Source organism: Amphiura filiformis, chromosome 4, assembly GCF_039555335.1.
Source record: "Amphiura filiformis chromosome 4, Afil_fr2py, whole genome shotgun sequence".
Taxonomy (NCBI): domain Eukaryota; kingdom Metazoa; phylum Echinodermata; class Ophiuroidea; order Amphilepidida; family Amphiuridae; genus Amphiura; species Amphiura filiformis.
The window spans coordinates 20,972,986-20,983,095 of NC_092631.1; the positions used below are offsets into that span (position 1 = coordinate 20,972,986).

The window sequence follows — 10,110 nt, forward strand, 5'->3', positions numbered from 1 at the left end:
TATTAAATCATCGTTTTTACGGGAAAAGGTTGGCAATAGAACCGTGCCAGGTTTTTTCCCGTAAAATTTACGGAACATTTCTAACAGTGTACTAAACAACAGAACAAGGCCTAACAAACTTTGATTGGCGCAACATAAAAAAAATATGGTAGGTGTTTGTTGTTGTTGTTGTTGTTTGTTTGTTTGGTTTTTTTTTGCTTGTTTGTTTTACTTTTAAAGCTGTAAATTGCGTTTGATAAAGGTCTTGGAACTGTTTTTCTTTTCTTTTAAACAGAACTTCCCATTACAGGGCCAAAATAACAAGTGAAGTTTCTTTCAATTTACCTCGTCATTCTGCTTAAATTGGGCAAAATGCTCAAATACTTCAAATTAAAATTTGACAGAAATCGTACATTTATTATGTTTATTTGAAAGCACAGTGTTTATTTATTTACTCGCTGACTATCATACAATAGGTGTTGGTTGGAACTTATGATTATAGTCTGATCAGAACATCTATAGTTTGATCAGTACAAAACTTCCAGAGCGAAGTTTACTAATTATTTATTTTGTGAAAAAAATTATTTCTTTTTGAGCCCCGATTAGATTGAATACAATACAAAAGTCAGGAGTAAATTTCAAGTGGAAGTAGCTTTACGACTTAGCGTTCACATTGGCACTTCTCCGACGTTTCACACGACCTTCCGCCGCTCCGACCTTGCGCCGCGCCGGAGTGTACACTAACATATACAATAGTGCTAGCCATAGTGACAAAGCTTTTAAGCTTAGACTGGATAACAACACACTGGAAAGTATACTGCGCCAAGAAAGTATCCTTACACTTGGAAAAATAATCAAAATTTCAAAACTGAACCATATAGGAATAAATTTGTTTTTGTAATAGATGCACGATCTAATTCTGCACATTATGACACCACATTGAAATCCAATGTGACCTCAAGAAGTAAAGTTACAAGCAATTGAATAGACGAAGGTCCAGTTTTAAAAGTGACAAACTGTTCTATACCCCACAAGGCGCAAAAAAAAATTCCAACAAGCGCAACAAAGAGACAACACAGTTTCTTCAATGAAGCTTTATTTAAAGCAGTTTTTATTTCAGTTTTACTTCTCTGTACTTTTCATAACTTTCATTTTATTTGTCAGTTCTTTTGTTTCAGTTTTTTTTGTTCCTTTTGTTTTAAATTAAAGGCACTCATAAATTAGCCATTCGCCACTCTCAAACCAGATGTCTAGTCCGTGGAGTTTTGAATAGGCCAGTTTATCGCTTTTAAAATGGGACCTTCGTCTAATCAAATGCTTGTAACTTTGCTTCTTGATGTCACATTGGATTCAATGGGGTGTCATAATGTGCGGATTAGATAGTGCATCTAATAAAAAAACAAATTTATTCCAATATGGTTCAGTTTTGAAATTGTGATTATTTTTCCAAGTGTAAGGATATTTTTGGCGCAGTATATTTTAGTGCAGCTTGCATCCACCGGAGTCACGATCAAGGATAACATTTGGACAGGTTGATTGCTGCCAGCATGGCAAGACTCACAGCTGCAGTAATTACTTATCAACACTTACAGAAGTATTTCGTGATCCTAGCATGTCCAACATTTTAGTTGATTCCGATTTTGCTTTTAGTTTTGCGAGTATGATTAATAGGCACATCACAATTGATTTTGAGTTTACTGCATATTTCCCTCCCTCCTCCAAAATTGAGACTTGCAAAATATTTAATTAATTGATTATTATTTGACATTTTCTATGTTAAATGATATTTTAAGTACATGTACATGGCTACTTTCTTACTTTGATCATCTTAACTATGATGCTGAATAAAACAAATAACACCCTGCGTTATTATCAATGTATAAAATCAACCATAAATTGCAATTATTTATAATTAAATCCGCAGTGCCAAAAATGTACCGTTGATATTGGGCTGTGATCACTCATTTAAAAATAAAGAAAATAATAAGTAATTAATAATTAAAAGTTACCTCGTGAAACAGTAAACATGGTAAACAGTAAACTAAGAATTATTTGTGAAGGGCCTTAGGGGTATTACACTGCTCCATAGCCTAGGTAACTGTGTTGAATTAATACGTTCTGGTATACCAACAAATAATCTGCAAGACATTTTTGTTCCTACAGTAGGCCTACACTCTAAATTTTGCAACGGTTAATGTAGTTGTGAAAATATTGTTGAACCGTTTGTTGCACTCTTTTTATGCTACATACTTTGAATAAACAGGGATATGGAATAAACCTGTGTACATGCAGTGCTTAGGCCCTATATGATAAAATTACCATTAAATGGCCATATGTGTCAAAATTAGTCTTTTGGTAATGGACTCGTAGGCCTAATTGTTAGAAGACAATTTCCTTGCTCTTTGTTAGTGCACTAATACATAGCTGTCCCGAAAGTATGTGTTTGTATTGGGACAATTATGTGTCAGTGCAATAGGCCCTATAGGCCTAAATAGCCAACAATTACTTTTACCAATTACAAACCCTTTTCCAGAAGACAATTGACATCTGTGGCTGTTTTATTGGATTTATATTGTCATATAGGCACTATATATACACAGGTTTATTCAAAGCATGTATCATCAAGACTGTGCAACAAACGAATCAACCATTTGTTGAATACAACTACAATTTAGAGTGTAGGCCTATGCAGCCAGAGGTTTCCCGTGGTATAAAAATCTCAACTTTTTTCAGCAAAGATGGGGAGGAGGCTGTGGATCTCGGAATGCCCTTCTATTCTGGTCAAGTCCGATGTATTGAACATGAATGAATAGTGTGGAAGATGGAACTATTCTTTTACCAGCAGTTCCTCGGCATTACTCTTTTCGTTTCGCGTGGGGTAGCCTCTACCAGAGGCCTCTAGTGCAGTTTGACTGCATGTTTTTCACTCGGGGATTTTTAACTTTATACTAAACCATAGTTATTATGCTGTAACTGGTCAGCGCATATGGTCAGTGCCTCAAGGGGATGTGTGGTAATTCTCTAAAATTAGCAAAATATTTTATGTCACCAGATAGCGGTCACAGTACAAGTTCGCACGTGCTGCCAAGGTTACTAGCAACAAACTATGAACAAAACACATGTGTTTGTGTTTATATCTGCTCTAGCTCGCCGGCCTTGTACAGTTTTAAGTTGAGACCAACAGGCGGCAGCTATGAGTGGGTATGCTGTTATAATCTGTGAAATATCCGTGAAAGGGTGAAATATCTGTGAAATTATTATAGGCAAGTTGGATTACAGATTTTACAAGGATTTTTCAACCGATCAGTGATTTTACAAGGAAAAGTGTCTCCTAGTGTCTGTTTCTACGACTGGATGAATCATAATATACATCAACACTCATTTTGGAAATTTCCGTAATTTTCCTTCATTTAATTGGATTTCCAGGCTTTTTTTTCAAGTGACATTGGCAACTGGAATTCCAGTCGTTTTCAGAAATCCAGACATTTAAATTCTTAATTGTGACCTGGCAATGAAACTCTTTTTACAATATTTACATTGGGGTGGTTTCTTGTTGGTATGAATCCTGCTTTCATGTATAGTCTTGTGACTTGAATTTGAGAAACACTTTTCACAATATTAACATTGATATGGTTTCTCTTTGGTGTGAATCCTTTTGTGTCTATTCTTGTCTCAGGCATGTGAGACACTCTTTTCACAATATTTACTTTGGTATGATTTCTCTTTGGTGTGAATCCTTTCATGTCTATTCTTGTCTCAGGCATGTGAGACACTCTTTTCACAATATTTACTTTGGTATGATTTCTCTTTGGTGTGAATCCTTTCATGTCTAGTCTTGTTACTTACATCTGAGAAAGTCTTTTCACAATATTTGCATTGGTATGGCTTTTCGTTTTTGTGAATCCTTTCATGTCTAGTCTTGCCTCCGGCATGTAAGAAAGTCTTTTCACAATATTTACATTGGTATGACTTCTCTTTGGTGTGGATCCTTTCATGTTTAGTTTTGTATCCGGTCTGTGAGAAAGTCTTTTCACAATATTTACATTGGTATGATTTTTCTTTAGTGTGAATCCTGTCATGTCTAATCTTTTCTCCGGCATGTGAGAAAGTCTTTTCAGAATATTTACATTGGTATGACTTCTCTGTGTTGTGAATCCTTTCATGTCTATTATTGTTGCTTGCCTGTGAGAAACTCTTTTCACAATGTTTACATTGGTATAACTTCTCTTTGGTGTAAAATTTTTCATGTCTAGTCTTGACACCAGCATGTGAGAAACTCTTTTCACAGTGTTTACATTGGTATGATTTCTCTTTGGTGTTAATCCTTTTATGTACAGTATTGTTACTTGAATTTGAGAAAGCCTTTTCACAATATTTACATTGGTATGGTTTCTCTTTGGTGTGAATCCTTTCATGTCTAGTCATGTTACCTAAATCTGAGAAAGTCTTTCCACAATATTTGCATTGATATGGCTTCTCTTTGCTGTGAATCCTTTCATGTCTAGTCTTGCCTCCGGCATGTGAGAAACTCTTTTCACAATGCTTACATTGGTATAACGTCTCTTTAGTGTGAAAACTTTCATGTCTAGTCTTGTTGCCGACATGTGAGAAACTCTTTTCACAATATTTACATTGGTATGGCTTCTCTTTGGTGTGAATCCTTTCATGTCTAGTCTTGTCTCCGGTACTTGAGAAACTCTTTTCACAATATTTACATTGGTACGATTTCTCTTTGGTGTGAAGCCTTTCATGTCTAGTCTTGTTACTTCCATCTGAGAAACTCTTTTCACAATGTTTACATTGGTATGGCTTTTCTTTGCTGTGAATCCTTTCATGTCTAGTCTTATCTCCGACATGTGAGAAAGTCTTTTCACAATATTTGCATTGGTATGGCTTCTCTTTGGTGTGAATCCTTTCATGGCTAGTCTTGCTTGTGGCTTGTGAGAAAGTCTTTTCACAATATTTACATTGGTATGGTTTCTCTTTGGTGTGAATCATTTCATGTCTGGTCTTGTTTCCGGCATGTGAGAAAGTATTTTCACAATATTTACATTGGAATGGTTTTTCTTTGGTGTGAATCCATTCATGTCTAGTCTTGTTACTAAGATATGAGAAAGTCTTTTCACAATATTTACATTGGTATGACTTCTCTTTGGTGTGAAGCCTTTCATGTCTAGTCTTGTTACCGACATCTGAGAAAGTCTTTTCACAATATTTACATTGGTATAGTTTCTCTTTGGTGTGAATTCTTTCATGTTTAGTCTTATTACCTGTATCTGAGAAAGTCTTTTTGCAATATTTACATTCGTATGGCTTCTCTGTGGTGTGAATCCTTTCATATGTTTTCTGTGCACTTGGGTAGGAGAGACTCTTGTTGCAATGTTTATATTGGTATGGGTTCACAGTACAAATCCTTTTCTGTATAGTCTGTGCTCTGTACCTATACCTGTTTAATTTTGCTCCATGTCTTCTGACATGTTTCACATAATATGTCAAATCACTGTACAACCGTGTGCAGTAGATACATCTGTATGGTTGAAAACTGTTTGCATAATTTGAATCTGAAAGCTGTACCTGATATGTCCTGCCCTGTAAATGCTGAAATTGGCGTCTACTCCTCATGGCTCTGAAATGACTGAAAAAAAAGAAGCTTTTTTAAGAACTGTTTTGCAAGTTATTGCATGAATATGAAGCTACTTAAAGGGATGTCGCATTGGAGTTGTACAAATCGGTAACCCATTGACCCCACATAAAAGTCAAGTTTGAGGATATATCACTTTGGCATGTTAAAGGATACTACTAGCAACGTGTAAAAACATAAACAAGCTGTATAAACTTTTATTGATATAATATAAAACGAAGTGTGACTTTGTGAATGTTAAGGATACAGAGGACCCTGTATGTGGATCGTGATACACTTTATAGGCCTAAAGGTCTTTTCCCCTAGATATGAATTTTGCCAAATTTGGCCCAGATGTCAAAACAAAGGGCCACTCGTTTCTCAAGAACTATATAGGTACGTGACATCCAAAGGTAGGGATGTTCATAAAATTTTGAAGTTCAATATTTTTAGCTGAAAGTTCTTCATTTGAAAGAGAATCAAATTACCTAAACAATAAGGGGTCAATCATGTTTCTAGTGCATATACTTTTGAAGTTACAGACAAAAATAGTGTCACCAAATTGTCCAAAATTTTGTGTGTAAAATTGTGACAGCAGGCACATGTACAATGTACTGTATGTGACCCCAGATGACCTCCTATTCTTTACTGTAAGAAAGCTGTTTTGGATGGTCTTGATTTACACACAAATTGCTTTTGCGCTTTAACAAGTGTTGACTTGGTGGAACATAGATTGCACTATGTGATAGTTTATGAATCAACATCACTTAGGTTTTTGTTGTCAAAATTAATTTTTAGTGATTTTTTCCATTGAGCCCCACAGTAAAGCCATTTTGGACCGTACATGCACATTCTACTTCCCTATGGACGAATAGCGCCACCTATAGTGTGTGATGTGAGCTTGCCTACCAAAGGTTAAATATTATAGCCCCCCTTGGCCCTTTGTTTCAACATTTGCGACTCTCTGCCTCAGGGCCTAAAATGTTAAAACAAAGTAATTTAAAGCAAATATAACATTCATAGTTCTGACTTGGTACACCCATAACACTTTATAGGCAGTGTACCTTTATTCGAGTATCTGAGCCTCATATAAATGTCAAATATGGGCTACTGGGCCCAATTGTTAAAACAAAGGCCTAGCCACTTCTTAACCAATAAAGCCGCTTCACGAAACTGTGTTGGTATACTGATAGCCTCCAAGTGTAAATCATTGACGGGTACTAAGGGGTGGTGCAATGATTATGTGTACCCCTGGGGGGTGAATTCTCAAAATGGTCTGCCAAAAATGCTTGCCCCCTTTGGCCATGCCAAAAATCTTTGCCCCCCTTTCGATGTGCTGAAAAACCTTTGCCCCCCCTTTTAACGTACCAAAAACCCTTAAATTGTCTTATCATATAGGCTCCTAATGCAAGCGCAGCGAGCAGGAAATTTTGCATATTTGAATGTGTTCCTAACGTTTTCCTATGCCTTTTTAGGGCGTAAGGCCAATGGAACTCGATTATTAGTTTCCGATTGGATGTTTGAAAAAAAGGACGAGGTCGCTATTTCATTATTCGGTCTCTTTTCATTATCCATTATGTCAACAAAATCAATGATTTTATGAACAGCTTTCTCCAAATTTAGGTTCCCCACCAGTACCAAAGTATATATTGTTGATGAAAGACCATCTCAAAACCGGTATTAATGCTTAGATCATCTTTACAGACAGATTGAGAAAAGATTTGAATTGTTGTCATTAAAATGAAAAGAAATTTGCAATTTTTGTAGTCACTAGAAACATGAGGTAATCCTTAAATTTCCATTATTTACTACATCCTCTTCCCCTACAACTAAGAAAAACGGCTGATTATGATCAGCAGGGGATGTCAGACATTTTGAGAGTTTCAATTTTGATTATTTCCATTTCAATTTTCAGATAATTCACTTTTTTATGAAAATAATGAAAGTTTTGGTCAAATCGAAAAAGTGATGCGGGCGGTCAATAGGAAACTAACAATCGAGTTCCATTAGCCTAATGTAGAAACGGTACCCAAAATATCTGTGCCAAAATTGCTTGCCCCCCCTTTCGACCTGCCAAAATCACTTGACCCCCCTTTTGACCTGCCAAAAATGCTTGCCCCCCCCTTGGCCTGCCAAAAATCTTTGCCCCCTATAATTCACCCCCGTACACATAATTATTGCACCACCCCTAAGGGCCCTACATAGGCCTATTCGTGCGGATATGCTGTTATATTAAAATGCTCCAATCCATCAGCTTCGCCCCTAGACCCCTGCCGTGGCCTCAATCTCACCATACCAAGGGCTCTAATGTGGGCCCGGGTCCCGACAGTAGGCCTCACGGCTTCGCGCCACGGTACGCACGCTGCACGCGCATTTGAACCACACCCCTTATTTGCCCGAAATTTTTGACGAGCATGAATACCCGCGGATGCACAAAGTGCGGGGCCGGGGATTCGCTGAAGCATGACACCGTGTAAAGCAATGGACGTTCAGAAGTAAACACAGCCGATCACAACAGGCGATTGCATCAAAAATTTTGCTAAAACTACACTTCTGCAAAATTGTAGCAAAGTATTCTAGCCATTCTAGAATACTTTGATTGTAGACTGTCCAGATTTGGTAAATCTTGCTCAAAAATACAGTTGACTCATCGAAATAACTTTCATCCAAATTTCAACATTAATGATTAACAGAATAAATAACCTCCGGTGCAAAGAATTGCATCGCTGTCCGACCGAAAAACCATAGCAAAGTACTCTAGCAACAAGACGTTCAAACCTGACATAGCATCGAATGCGTAAACTATCGTGTGCAAATTCGAAGCTAGAGTTCTCGAGTTAAGAATTTACAGGCGATGAATTTAAGCTTACTACCTATTTGGCCAACTGATGAATGTGATAGTGCATGAGACTGGTGATCACTGACAGTGATAAACTTAGAGTGAGGCTGCAGTGCCATCCATTCAATTTTGAATTGGATGAAGTTTCTGATAATATGCATTCACAAGTGTCAAGTGCAACTAGAACATTTGTAGAAGGCTGTTACTGATTGTGCGAACCAAACAAAAACCAATTTTTTAAATTGGGTTACGAGCTTTTTGTGCAGTGAAGTTCAGAAATTAAGGGCGCACGCCACCAAATAATTTATGGTTGCGCGACTTCAGCTTTAAAAATTTTTGAGCTTTTTTTGGTGGGTATGCTCCCCGGAATTTTTAGAGCTTTTGAGGTCAGTGGCTATTTTAACGTGCCTTCTGGCACGTTCTAGACTATGCCATAGTCGAATTTTGATAAAAACATTTTTAAATGTTTAAATGTTATTATTATTATTTAAGCATGATGAACGCATTCCGTTGAACTCAAAATTATACTGATGTTTAAAACATGTTAAAATTAAAGTGTTCAATAGTAACCACTTGGGAAGCTAACAAACAGAGGGAGTATCAGTATGGTGACTGAAAATATCAGATGTGAAAATCTATCAATTGCACACAAATTAATACAAATCAGCGTTTTATGCTTAATGTAATAGCCAGAGTATGCAAAATGGGCAAGTGGACCGTGCGGAGAAATCTAGGCATTCGTGCAGTGAGATAAATTCCGTGCAGTGAGAATTAAAAATCCTATGTTCAAATGATATTTAGTAGTTCAAGTTCCTCTCAACAGTAAAAAATACTTTTCTTATTCGACCAAAAATTGCCTCACAACGCTTCTGGTAAAGTCAAAATTTCCCGGCGACGTCGACAGTTGCTCTGCTTCTCCCTGCGTTTTTGGTTATGGTATATAAAGCATCAAATTGATAATTAAAATCTAGTAGCGGATTCGCGAAATAGTCTGCGTGAGGTAACAAATGTGTCAAATGGGTGAATTCAATATAATACTAATTTATTATACGAGCGTATATAACGCATCACAGAAGGATATCTCACAGCGCTTTACAATATAAGCTAATATACAAATACACAAAAACCTAAATAAAAACAAGATTAAAATTTATACTGAAAAACTGCTGAAAATAAGCCAACATTGCACATTGAAATGAGAGCAAAATACTGTGAAACATACTAAGTTAGGTAAAACAAATAATATGCGCAAAGTTATATTCATATTCACATTTTATTAACATATTCGAAAGGTGACCCGAAGGTCAAATTACATGATAAAACAACAAACATGCAAATATTTTAAGAATGTCATCTATATAACACACAGAATGATATAAAATTTCACTTAAAGAACTAATATTGCACTTTTAAAATAGTAATATAAAATATAAAAAGACGAAAGCAAAACATTGAATAATACACTTCAGAAATGGGGGATTGCACAGTCACTGTGTATGCGGGATACCGCGGGATACAAGTATATGTAGCATTAAAAATGAAAAATAAAATACTACTTTTTTAGACCGTTCACAAATACTTGTTAGGAGGGGGGAGCTGATGCAAAAAATTTCGCCCCCCTTTACAGACCTCGAAAATTTCAGGCCCCCCCTTTTTTGACATGAAAATTATG

The 10,110-nt window shown here is 36.4% G+C and overlaps 1 protein-coding gene across 2 annotated transcripts; it reads right to left on the minus strand.

Moving 5' to 3' along the window:
* Positions 1–3,332: 3,332 nt before the first annotated feature.
* On the minus strand, positions 3,333–8,608 carry LOC140150675 (uncharacterized). Of its 2 annotated transcripts, none has more exons than XM_072172749.1 (2): positions 8,473–8,608; positions 3,333–5,614 (listed from the first exon to the last, which is right to left on the minus strand). In XM_072172749.1, the coding sequence occupies exon 2, from the start codon at positions 5,599–5,601 to the stop codon at positions 3,736–3,738; it is 1,866 nt and encodes a 621-aa protein (XP_072028850.1). In that variant the 5' UTR covers positions 5,602–5,614; positions 8,473–8,608; the 3' UTR covers positions 3,333–3,735. The 2 variants fall into 2 exon arrangements, with proteins under 2 accessions (XP_072028850.1, XP_072028851.1); XM_072172750.1 differs by having other exon boundaries at positions 3,333–5,605; positions 8,473–8,602.
* Positions 8,609–10,110: the final 1,502 nt, after the last annotated feature.

Coding starts and splice junctions, on each gene's coding strand:
- LOC140150675 (XM_072172749.1), bottom strand. CDS start 5,601: ATGAGGAGTAGACGCCAATTTCAGCATTTACAGGGCAGGACATATCAG.